The sequence below is a fragment of the Cervus elaphus genome, chromosome 11, assembly GCF_910594005.1.
Source record: "Cervus elaphus chromosome 11, mCerEla1.1, whole genome shotgun sequence".
Lineage (NCBI taxonomy): Eukaryota > Metazoa > Chordata > Mammalia > Artiodactyla > Cervidae > Cervus > Cervus elaphus.
This window is the reverse complement of record NC_057825.1, coordinates 3,990,784-4,003,170: the sequence shown is the minus strand read 5'-3', so window position 1 is coordinate 4,003,170 and position 12,387 is coordinate 3,990,784. Positions and strand designations below refer to the sequence as shown.

Genomic DNA, 12,387 nt, shown 5'->3' with positions numbered 1-12,387 from the left:
GTTGCATCTACTCCTGATTTAAAAACCGCACTTGCTAGTTTAGCTGTGCCGTGTCTTTTTTGTGGCACGTGGCTTCTTTCGGTTGCAGCATGCAGGATATTTAGTGGTGGCATGCGGGGTCTGGCTTTCTGGCCAGGGGTTGAACCCTGGGCCCCCTGCAGCGGGAGCATGGAATCAGCCACTGGACCACCAGGGAAATCCCTGTCCGTGTTTCTGTTCTATTTCATATTTGTGTTTTGCTGGAACTGTTTTAAGGAAATCCGGTACTTCAGTGTATATTTCTAACACATCAAGGCTTTTGTTTTAAAAACACAGTGATGCTGTCATCACACCTAACAAATTAACAGCAATTCAGCTTCAGATGGGCCCGTGCAGTTGGGAGGCTCCAGTGTCCGCTGGGCCCCTGCAGAGACACGAGCACTGATTGACCGGCAGGTTGGGTTGTGGTCACCCTCGTCCCCTGGCCTCATTTCTGGCCCTGGTGATGACCAGGGGGACGTTTTAAGCTTTGCAATGGTTTGTTTCAATCAATCGCAGTCTTGCTTTTTGCTGCCCAGCTTGTCTCATCTCTGCCCTGAGAACAGCCCCAGGCTGGCTGCTGTGTCCTTCGACATACCATCTGGTCTTCCCAGCCTTCTTGCTTCTGGGCACCGTGATGGCCCAGGCTCCTCCACCTCACTTCTGGTGTTAGACCCAGCCCACCGTTTGCTCTCGGGTGCCCCCCCTTCCTTGGTTTCTATTGCCACTGAACTTCCTCCAGCACAGGAGGCTTCCTCTCCCCCATATTCAGAGTCACTTCCTTTAGAGCAGATTCTTAGAACTGGGGGGGCTGGACAAAGGTGTGAGCCAAGTGCATCTTCCTGTCATTGCCGGCATCCTTCAAACCTCTGCGGCCTGGCCCAGCCTACACTGTTCCTTCTTCCCAGCATCCTAACTCCTGGCTCCCACCTGCAGCCACCCAACCCTCCCACATTTCTCCAGCCTCTCCACTCACTCTGCATCACAGAAGATCTGGGTGCTGGAAATGATAGGCAGACAGGCAGTTTGACCAACTGTGTTTCTGCAGGTCTCTGTGGGTCTTGGCCACAGGCTGGTGACCCCGGGGTCTTTGCTTGGGCCCTCTGTGGCTGGAAAGGCTGGCCCTCCCTTTCCTTGGGGAAAACCTCCAGGCTGGACCGGAGTCTCGTCCCCGCCTGGGCCAGCACTGTGCTGCCGAAAGCCCAGTGACGACCTGGCGCTGCTTCAGTCCCCACCCCCGCCTCACACCAGTACAGACACCCAGAGCACCCTGGGTACCAGCGGGGGGCCACACCAGCCGCCCGGTAGCCCGTGGCCAGCTCTGTCCCAGAAGTCAGGCCCAAACCCTGTAAATGGCCTCTGCTGAACTGCAGTCAGGGCACGGGGACAAAGCGAGCCCATTTCCCCAAGGGCAAAAGCAAGTCCTCTGTCAGGGCACTGCGCGCCCAGCCAAGCTCCAGTCCTTGAGCCCCTGCCCTCCCCGCCGCCCTGCCATCTGCCTGGGCTCCCAGGTAGGCGTCATCTGCACAGGTGCCCTGTGGGGACCAGGTCACGCGGGAGCAGCGGGCCCTGGGAAAGACGGACCATCCCGCACGTGTGTGCGTGTGGTGTGTGTGTCTGCATGTGACCCTGGCCCAGCCCGAGCCCCGCTGGAAACAGCAGCTGTCCCCTGGCCCCAGGTACGCCACCTGGAGTGCGGCCAGCCTGGAGGAAGGACCAATGACAGGAGGAGGGGAAGGGTCCCTCTGCAGGCAGCTCTGGGCTGGCTGCAGCCCCATAAATACCCGCAGGCTCCGAGGGCAGGTGTCACAGAGGCAGCCGCACACCATGGGGCGCTGGGAGCTACTCGTCTTGGGCCTCGCCTGCTGCTTGGCAGTCGCGAGTGCGGCGAAGGTAAGCGAGAGCCCAGCCAAGGGGTCGGCCAGGGGAGGGAGCCCCCTCTCACCTCCACTAAGCCAGACCTGGAACCTGGGGACAGGACCCAGCAGGGGGAAGACAGAGTCACTGGCAGAACCTGACCACCATTGTTAACAGCATCTCCCAGGCACTTATTCTGCATTTCTAGCAGGATGACTCAGGCTGCCAAATACAGAATATCCAATTCAACTGGAATTTCACATAAAACCATGAGTCAATTTTGGTGTGTTTCACCCAATGATTAGGACATAGACTTAAACATATATATATCATTGTTTATTTGAAATTGAAGTGTAACTGGTCAACCTTGCTAAGTCAACCACCTGACCCACAACCCCCCTCTGGCTCCGTCGTCTCTCTAGAGACATCAACGTGGTCCCCCTTTCCCAAAAGGGGTGGCGGGGGCCCAGAGCAGGCAAGCGATTTGCCCACATCACACAGCCACTGTAGCCAAGCAGGAGTCTGGAACCCGCATTAGTCCAACCCTGGAGTCTGTCTCCTGGTGTAACCTCCATCTCCTGCTCCTCCAGCACCTGCTTGCCACAGCTTCTCTGCCGAGACACAAGTCAGGAGGCCCAGCCAACCCTCCCGGGGGGGTTGCTGCCCTCCATCACTGACCTGCGGGTATGAGCACCCGGGCAGGGAGACACTTCCAGGACGGAGCCAACGGCCACCTGCAGATGGTGTGGGTGCTCCGGCCAGGGCTCTGGTCAGGGGCCCCAGCCCCGCACCAGGCTGGTCCCTCCACCGCTCAGCCTGCTCTTTGGACCCCTGCTGCCTAGGGCTTCAGGCCCTGGTCCTGGGCACCTTTTGCCACTCTCCTTCCGGGGGGTTCTTTCCTGGGGGCTGAGGGGACCCTGGTTTCCTCTGTGCTGCTCCAGCAGCCAGCGACACCCCTCCTCACGCTGCCGCCACGGCCAGGGTCCCCAGGCCCTGTCCACCATGCGGGGCCTTCAGGCCGGCCTCGGTCACACAGAGCTGTCGACCCCTAGCCCCGACTGTCCTCTCCCAGCAGCCGGGGAGGCTGTTCAGGAAACACGCCTAGAGCGTGGAGGGATGGGAGAGACAGGGACCCAGCTCCCAGGGCAGCCGGCAGGCACTTCTTCCAGCTCCTTCCTCCGCAGTTCCAGCCGGCCTGGAACTTTGCTCCCCCTGCCCCAGCGAGGCAGGGGGCCCCTCCTAGCCCAGACTTAGATCAGAGGGCGGCTGGGATCCGTCCAGGCCTGGGATGTGGGGCTGGCCTGCTCTCGCCCACCTGAAACCTAGTTCAGGTGAGATCCAGGAAGCCCGGACCTGCGCCCCCCACCCCCAGATCGGGGGGCAAAGCCCTGGGAGAGAAGGGTCCGGCTCTGCGGTCAGACAGGAGCTGCCCAGCAGTGACTCCAAACAGGAAAGCCTCAGTTTCCTTCAGGAAAAGTGGGTTGATGGGCGCCAGCACCCAGGATGCCGGTGAGGGCTGGACACATTGGCCCATCTGGCGACCTTGGGGAGGAGGCAGGGGTCTTTCCTGGCTTGGCACACAGGGGCTGTGAGGATTTGAGGGGACTCAGTCGAGGGGGAGATGAGGGCAGGAGGAAGAAGGGCCTGCTGATCAGGGAGTTTACTGCTGGGTGTGAACCATTCGGCGGCCCTGGGGCGCCAACCACTGCCGGCAGCTGGACAAGCCAACAGGCCGTGTTGCCACTCATCTTACAGGCGGGTAAACTGAGGCTCAAGGTCACGGGCAGCCATGGTGAGAAGCCAAACCTCCACCCCACCTGTCCTGGCCTTCTTGGAATGCTTCCCTGAGTGGGGACACATGGCTTGAACCAGCCTCCTCTGAGATTCAGGGAGCAGAACACCTGGGGGGGAAGGGTGGGGTGGGGTGGGGAGTGAACCAGCTCTTCCAACGATGTGAGCAGGTGGCAGGGGTCTCAGTCCCAGATGCAGGTGGGCCCTTCCTTGAAGCTATCTCGGGGGAACCTCTGGGAAGCCGGAGACTGCAGCGGGGCTATCCTCCTCCGGGGGTCCGCCAGCCAGAGCTCCCCTGAACTCTCCCCTCCCCGGCCAGCTGGGCTCTGTGTACACGGAAGGCGGCTTCGTGGAGGGCGTCAACAAGAAGCTGAGCCTCTTTGGCGACTCTGTCGACATCTTCAAGGGCATCCCCTTCGCCGCCGCCCCCAAGGCCCTGGAGAAGGCTGAGCGACACCCCGGCTGGCAAGGTGGGAGCAGGCGAGGGCGGGCTGGGTCCCGAGGCTGGGGGGCCCACCCTCACGCCAGCCCCTCCGGCCGCCCGCAGGGACCCTGAAGGCCAAGGACTTCAAGAAACGGTGCCTGCAGGCCACCCTCACCCAGGACAGCACCTACGGAAATGAGGACTGCCTCTACCTTAACATCTGGGTCCCCCAGGGCAGGAAGGAAGGTCCGTTCCCCCCCACGCCCTCCACCTCCCCAGGCAGCCAGAGGCCTGGGTCCGGCCCCTGGGTCGTGTCTGGGGGATCCAGAGCTGAACTTCCTGACATCAGCACAGATCGGACTGGGTCGGGAGGATGGGGAGGACGTGGGAGGGGCGTCGGGGTGTCGGAGGGGTGTATTTGGCATCACAGAGCCTGCTTCCCCTCCCCCTCAGTCTCTCATGACCTGCCCGTCATGATTTGGATCTACGGAGGTGCCTTCCTCATGGGGTCCGGACATGGGGCCAACTTTCTCAGCAACTACCTCTACGACGGGGAGGAGATCGCCACGCGGGGCAACGTCATCGTGGTCACTTTCAACTACCGCGTCGGGCCCCTGGGCTTTCTCAGCACCGGGGACGCCAACCTGCCAGGTCTGCCGGGTACCGGGCCAGGGGAGCCAGGGCGCCTGGGCCCTGAGCTCTGAGCCCAGAGGGGACGCCCCTCAGCATCCTTCGTCCCCAGATAACTCCCCACAGCCCCCTAGAAAGGGCCCAGCCTCCCATCTGCTCAATGAGGTGGGCTGGAGCTGGACCGTGAGACACAGGAGCCGCTTGGCAGCTGAAGCGAAAGAGAAGAGGCCGCCGGCCAGCTGGCCAGACCCCGAGAGACGTGGGGGTGGGAGCCACAGGGAGACAGGAGCGGGCACAGCCAGGCGGCACCTCGGGGTGGGGGGGCCACACAGAAGTCCCCGGATGGCAGGAGGGACTCTGGCCGGACGGAAAAGAGCTGAGCCCTGGGCCTCCAGCTCCCCTTCCCCGGCCTGAGATCCCCCCCTCCCCCAGCACCCTCCCACCCAGCCTCCTGGGGACGTACCACGCACCATCCTGGGGCTGGACAGGGTCTCCACGCCGTCGGGGACGATCTCATCCCACCCACACGGACTGTGCGCCTAGTGTGGGCCAGGCCCCTGGCATCCAGGTGAAGCCCCCTGATGAAGCCCCCTCCACCCCTGCCGCCCGCAGGTAACTACGGCCTTTGGGATCAGCACATGGCCATTGCCTGGGTGAAGAGGAACATTGCGGCCTTCGGAGGGGACCCCGACAACATCACCCTCTTTGGGGAGTCGGCTGGAGGCGCCAGCGTCTCTCTGCAGGTCTGGGGACCCCTAAAAGGGTTGCTGCCTTCAGAGGAGTGGGACGGAGTTGATGGCGACGGGGAGAAGCAAGGCTGACGGGCGCCGCCGTGGGGGTGTCCCTGGCCGAGCCCTGCGGACAGGTGGGCACGGGAGGTGACAGGACCTCTCTGTATTGCAGACCCTCTCTCCCCACAACAAGGGCCTCATCAAGAGAGCCATCAGCCAGAGTGGCGTGGGTCTGTGCCCCTGGGCCATCCAGGAGAACCCCCTCTTCTGGGCCAAAAAGGTAAGGGGGCACTGTTGGGGAGGGGCCTCCCTCCTTCCCACTCTCTTCTGGACCCTGTGCCCGGCGCCCTGAGCACGCACTCTCCCCAACCCCAGATCGCAGAGAAGGTGGGCTGCCCTGTGGATGACACCAGCAAGATGGCCGGGTGTCTGAAGATCACCGACCCCCGTGCCCTGACGCTGGCCTATAAGCTGCCCCTGGGAACCACGGAATGTGAGTAGGGGCTGCTGGGGGCTGGGGACCTGGGGGCTCCCCCCTGGGTGCCGGATCTCATCCCGGCTCTGTCGCCAGCTCGCCGGCGTCCCCACGCACCTCGTTGCCACCACCGCCCTGGCAGGCCTCTGGGGGGAGGAGTCTTTCCTCTTGTCTTTGGTGGGTCATGATCCCTTGGACAACAGTTTGGGCCCCATCCCCAATCATGTACACATAGGCGGTCGGTCATTCGTACATGATTTTCAGCAGATTTATGGACCCTAGATCAAGAGAGCCTCTGCACTAGATAAGCATTTTTCTTTCCTCCACTCATGAGTTCAGCAAACATCTCCTGAACACCTGCTGTAGCATTTCCCTTCCAGCTCTGCTGCTCTGTACCCCAGGAAGGCCAGGGGGGCCCAGCAGCAAAATCCTGAAAGTGTCAATCTCATCAACCCAGAAAGCAATCATTCTCTCTTACTCCTTTTAAGGCAAAGTGCAGTGGGACCCACGGTTTGCATCTGGACCTAATGTGAAGTAAACCATAAGTGCTACGTAAACATTTTGGCCCAAGATGCAGACCAACTTCATATCTGATGGTTCCCCATCTGGGGAGTCAAGCAACTGCAGACCGAAAACATTAAAAAGAAATTCCAGGAAGTTCCAAAAAGCAAAACTTGAATTGGCTCCCCGCCCCCACCACCGCCCCCACCCCCCCACCACCTCAGGGCTTTTCTGATAGTTCTGTAAAGAATCCGCCTGCAATGCAGGAGACCCTGGTTCAATTCCTGGGTCAGGAAGATCTGATGGAGAAGGGATAGACTACCCACTCCAGTATTCTTGGGCTTCCCTGGTGGCTCAGCTGGTTAAGAATCTGCCTGCAATGCTGGAGGCCTGGGTTCAATCCCCGGGTGGGGAAGATCCCCTGGAGAAGGGAACGGCTACCCACTCCAGTATTCTGGCCTGGAGAATTCCATGGCAGTCAGACACGCAAAAAAGTCGGACACGACTGAACAACTTTCACTTTCAGTCCCACCCCCTGCAACTATTTGCATAATATTTGCATAGCATTTACAATTATTTACATAGTGTTTACTTTGCATTAGGTATTAAAAGTCATCTAGAAATGATTTAAAGTATATGGGAAGATGGGGGTTTCCCAGGTAGCTCAGTGGTAAAGAATCTGCATGCCAATGCAGGAGATGGGGGTTCGATCCCTGGGTTGGGAAGATCCCCTGGAGAAGGAAATATCAACCCACTCCAGTATTCTTGCCAGGATAATCCCATGGACAGAGGCGCCACACACAAATACATATACGGGGAGATGTTGGTAGATTGTATGCAAATAGTGTACCATTTTATATAAGAGACTTGAGCACTTGGATATTGGTGTCCTGGTAACAATACTCATGGATTTGCAGAAATGCGACTGTATTTTCTTTTGAGCTGAATTGGAGGGAAAACGGGCCAGGCCTAATGGTGGCAGGGCATACGGCCCTTTTGGGGCCACTTCAGGGGTCTCGCACTGCTTCTGGCTTACACACTGGAACCCACCACTGAGAGGGGGCACGTCTTTCTCCAATGGTCCCCTCCAGGATTTCCAGACTTCCCTCCTCCTTGACTTAAGAGGGCAAGTGAACAGGGACAGGAGAAGGGCATCAGGTTGCAGTGAGAGGACAGGCCTGGCGCCTGGACCAGTGGTTCTCGTCCTGGGTGATTCTGCGCCCAGGGAACGCGGGCAGAGCCTGAAGACGGTTCTGGTGGCTGCAGCTGGGGAGGGGGCACCTCTGGCGTCTAGTGGGTCAAGGTCAGGGAGGCTGCTAACACTCTACACTGCTCAGGACGGCGCCCCCACGACACAGAATGAAGGGGTCGGAAGGTCAATAATGCTGAAGTCGAGGTACCCCGGTCTCCATCTAAGGAGGTGCAGCTCCTTGGTGGCCTCCGGATGGAGTCAGTTCCTGCCCCCGAGGTCTGGGGGAGGGGCAGGTGGGTACCGGAAGGTTTGAGAACCTGCTGCTGTTCGCCCCCAGATCCCAAGCTGCACTATCTATCCTTCGTCCCCGTCATCGATGGAGACTTCATTCCTGATGACCCCATCAACCTGTACGCCAACGCTGCGGACATCGACTACATAGCAGGCACCAACGACATGGATGGCCACCTCTTTGTTGGGCTCGACGTGCCAGCCATCAACAGCAACACACGGGACGTCACGGAGTAAGCTGGGGAAGTGGAGGGGGTGTGGAGGGGGTGGCGTCAGCCGAATGAGGAAGTCGGCACCGTGATGGTGGTGAGGGGCTGTCCGTGGCCCTCTGCTGCATTGGTGTTACTGGTGCTCAGTTGCTTGGTCATGTCTGACTCTGCAACCCCATGGACTGCTGCACGCTAGGCTTCCCTGTCCTTCACCATCTCCTGGAGCTTGCTCAAACTCCTGTCCATCGAGTCGGTGATGCCATCCAACCATCTCATCCTCGGTCATCCTCTTCTCCTCCCGCCTTCAATCTTTCCCAGCATCAGGGTCTTTTCCAATGAGTCGGCTCTTCACATCAGGTGGCCAAAGTACTGGAGCTTCAGCTTCAGCATCAGTCCTTCCAGTGAATAATCAGGGTTGATTTCCTTGAGGATGGACTGGTTTGATCTTGCAGTCACAGGGTGGCAGATACCCTCCTGTGGGCACAGGGTGGAGGGTCCAGTGCCCATTTGGTGTCTGCAGGGAGGACTTCTATAAGCTGGTCAGCGGACTCACTGTCACCAAGGGACTCAGAGGTGCCAATGCCACGTACGAGGCGTACACCGAGCCCTGGGCCCAGGACTCGTCCCAGGAGACCAGGAAGAAGACCATGGTGGACCTGGAGACCGACATCCTCTTCCTGATGCCCACAAAGATGGCCGTGGCCCAGCACAAGAGCAACGCCAAGTGAGGAGGGTGGGCGGGGGTGGCCCACCAGGGATCCCAAACACCTTCCTGGTGAGGCCTCGTGGCAGGCAGCTCCCAGGTGTCCAGAGGCCTGGGAAAGCCAGGCTTGGTTCCCACTTGTGCCTGCACTGTCTGCCAGGCCTGAGAGGGCCCCTCCTCCAAGCCTCGGCTCGGGGGCTTCACCGAACCCTCCTGTGACTCCCGGTCCAGGTCAGGCCTGCACGCTACACCCCTTGGCCCTCCCCATCAGAAAGTCCTTGAGTCGGCCTTCCATCCGCAAGCTGTCTGGAAGGCGGGGCCACTGGGTGATGTTCTCTGCAGTGGGTTTTGAATTTGACAACTTTCAGAACAAGCCTGCGGCCACTTTTAAACCCTCCATGTGATAATAGCCAACGAAAATGAAAAATTAGCTAGGGGTGCTTAAAAAGTAGGAAGATAAAATTTCACCTAGAACCCTGGTGGCACAGTGGTAAAGAATCCGCCTACCAATACGGGAGACACATGTTCGATCCCTGGGTCGGGAAGATCTCCGGGAGGAGGGAATGGCAACCCTCTCCAGCAGTCCTGCCTGGAGAATCCCCAAGGATAGAGGAGTCCATGGGGTCGCAGGGTCAGACATGACTGAGCACATACACACAGAAATCTAGGATGAAAACTCGGCAATAAATTTGGCTCAGAGCTTCCTATCAGTCAAGGCCAAAAGGAAACAGCTGAGGGCACACACTACCTTGTCCCATCAAATCAAGAATACAGATTCATGTGCAGAGAAAAGCAATCTTTCTTTATTCTGAATTATGAAGGAAGATGCCTCTATACAGTTGGTGCAGACCAAGTGTAAATGCACTTGAAACTGCAGAATCCACAAAGTCAAATGCTTGGCCACAGTTTTTCTTCTCCCGGGTGAAAAGATCCAGGTCCTTCCTCTTTTTTTTTTTTTTTAAATTTTTATTTATTTATGTATTTATTTTGGACTTAATGCATAGTTTGCGGGATTCAGTTCCCCAATCAGGCCTTGAACCTGTGCCCTTGGCAGTGAAAGCGCTGATTCCTAACCACTGGGCTGCCAGGGAATTCCCCTTCCTAAGTCTTGTGAGAATTGTCCAGACCGTTCCCTACTCCCCCACGGCCTTCCCCTGGGGCCCATGTCCGGGGTGGGTGGCCCCAGGTGGGCACACTGCCAACCTGGGCGGTCTCCTCTCCCTCCTCAGGAGCGCCAACACCTACACCTACCTGTTCTCCCAACCGTCTCGGATGCCCCTAGTCTACCCCAAGTGGATGGGGGCTGACCATGCCGATGACCTCCAGTACGTCTTCGGGAAGCCCTTCGCCACCCCCCTGGGCTACCGGGCCCAAGACAGGACTGTCTCCAAGGCCATGATCGCCTACTGGACCAACTTTGCCAGAACTGGGTAAGGCAGAGGTGGGGACAGCCTCTGTCCACATCACCCTGCAGGCTGGGGTTCAGTCCCTGTTCCCTTAAACACTTACCCTCCCTGAGCTCGGGGCACCCCATCCGTGTGAGGCCAAGGGCTCCTGGCTGGCCCCCAGGAGGTTCACATGCCCAGCCAGCACCCAGGAGACAGGGACATGCCCCTGGGGCAGAGGGTGGAAGATGGCCCAGGTGAGTGGGGAATGGGGCTTTCCAGCTCCTCCACCCAGCCACCCAGCCTTTTTTCTCACTCTGCAGGGACCCTAACATGGGCCACTCGTCGGTGCCCACAAACTGGGATCCCTACACCCTGGAAGACGGCAACTACCTGGAAATTAACAAGCAGATGGATAGCAACTCTATGAAGCTGCACCTGAGAACCAACTACCTGCAGTTCTGGACCCAGACCTACCAGGCCCTGCCCACGGTGACTGGAGAGGGGGCCAGCCTGGTGCCTCCCGTGGACAACTCTGAGGCCAGCCCTGTGCCCCCTGCGGACAACTCCGAGGCTGCCACCGAACCCTCCGCGGGTGACTCTGAGGTGGCTCAGATGCCCGTCGTCATTGGCTTCTAAAGTCCTTGGCCTCCAGAGGCCACAGGGTGAGACCCCAGCACCCACCTTCCCTCCCAAGTGCCTCCTGAATAAAGCCTCAACCATCTCTGTCTGGCATTTCTTTTTGCTCCCAAGACTCAGCAGGAGAAAAAGGGGGTCTTCAGTTATCACAAGCCCCAGGCTCCCAGCCCAAGGAATTCTCCCCATCCGTCAGCCCTCGAGCCCAGGAAGCCAACAGGACCATCCTCTTTAAAGAGGAGGAAACAGGTCTATAGAAGTGAAGCATCAGGCCAGGACTGGGACTCAGGTGTGGATCCCCCCATGAAAGGCTGCCGGGTCCTGGGCGCTGGGCTCTGCTCCCAAGGGTGGGCGGGGCTGCAGCCAAGAGAAAAACTGGGCTCTGCAAGAGACCCCCGCCTCTGGCGCCAGGTCCTCTGGGACGTGGGGAGAGACCACGGTGTTCTAACTACAGTCTGGGGGAGAGAATCGGATTCTGCCTCCAGGTGGCTCCATGTCCATCGCATCGGAAGGACAGGAGCAGAGGGTGCAAGAGGAACGCATGTGGGGCTGTGCCCCGTGGAGGGGGGTGAGAGGCAGAGGGCAGAGTCAGGGTCGTCTCCGCCGCTGGGAATCCGGCCTGCGCATGTGCCCGAGGACATCAGAGCAGGAGTCAAATGCAGAGACTCCAAAGGCAGTGCTTGCAACAAGGCCGGGGGCTCACTCTCCCCTCCCCTTGACCGTCCTGTGGTCACTGTGGGGTGGGGGTGAGGGACCAGCGATGCCAGGGTCCTGGGTGGGCGTGTGGGGCAGCCGCGCCAGCTGCCAGCCCCAGGCTCCCTCCCTGGAGAGTCTTGCCCCCGAGGCCGCAGGTGTGAGACCTTGCAGCAAGGCCCAGAAGCAGAGCCCAGGACCAAGACCACCGCCGAAGCCGACTGAGCCCCTTCGTAACTTGCCAAAGGCCCCTGATGGTCACTAACAAGCTTCTTCCTGACTCCCCCTTAGGCAAAGAGGCCCACTCCGGTAAGCGCCCTTTAGCACCCCAACCAATCACCTAATGCCAACCTTCCGGCAGGAATCTTGTCTCGAGGCTCTAAGACTTGGCTATTAGCTCAGGAAAACTGTTGGCTCTTCCCTGATCTGTCAGGACGTCACTGTGCTCACTGTGCCCACTTGATCTCTGCTCCTTGTTCTCAATAAGTCCACTCCCTTCTGAAATGCTCCGTGTCTGGAAATTCTTTTCCAACCCGCCCTTGGACCACCTCAACACTCGCCAGCCACAGTGGTGGGCTGAGCCTGGACTGGGCCCCAGGCAGCAGAGTTGAACAAGGGGCAAACCCGGCCCCCCAAGGAGCAGACCAGCCTGGCCCATGACCACTTTGTCTGCGCTGGGCTTCCTGGTCAGTCCAGGGCTCTCAGGTATGAAAGACTGAGATGCCCCCAGTGTGGGCTCTCCTGGGGGCCATCCCTGCTCTCGGCTGATGGAGCCAAGGATGCCATCTATCCGCCTCTGTCACATAAACACTCACATGACCTCGAGAAGTGTTTCTACCTGCGGGGTCTGT

At 59.1% G+C, this 12,387-nt stretch overlaps 1 protein-coding gene across 1 annotated transcript; it reads left to right on the top strand.

Moving 5' to 3' along the window:
- The first annotated feature begins 1,829 nt into the window (after positions 1-1,829).
- On the top strand, positions 1,830-10,931 carry CEL (carboxyl ester lipase). The gene is made up of 11 exons (XM_043916498.1): positions 1,830-1,911; positions 3,986-4,136; positions 4,214-4,336; positions 4,544-4,741; positions 5,333-5,463; positions 5,624-5,731; positions 5,827-5,944; positions 7,957-8,143; positions 8,640-8,843; positions 10,052-10,252; positions 10,531-10,931. Exons 1-11 carry the CDS (start codon positions 1,846-1,848, stop codon positions 10,844-10,846), a joined length of 1,803 nt encoding a protein of 600 aa, XP_043772433.1. The 5' UTR covers positions 1,830-1,845; the 3' UTR covers positions 10,847-10,931.
- Positions 10,932-12,387: the final 1,456 nt, after the last annotated feature.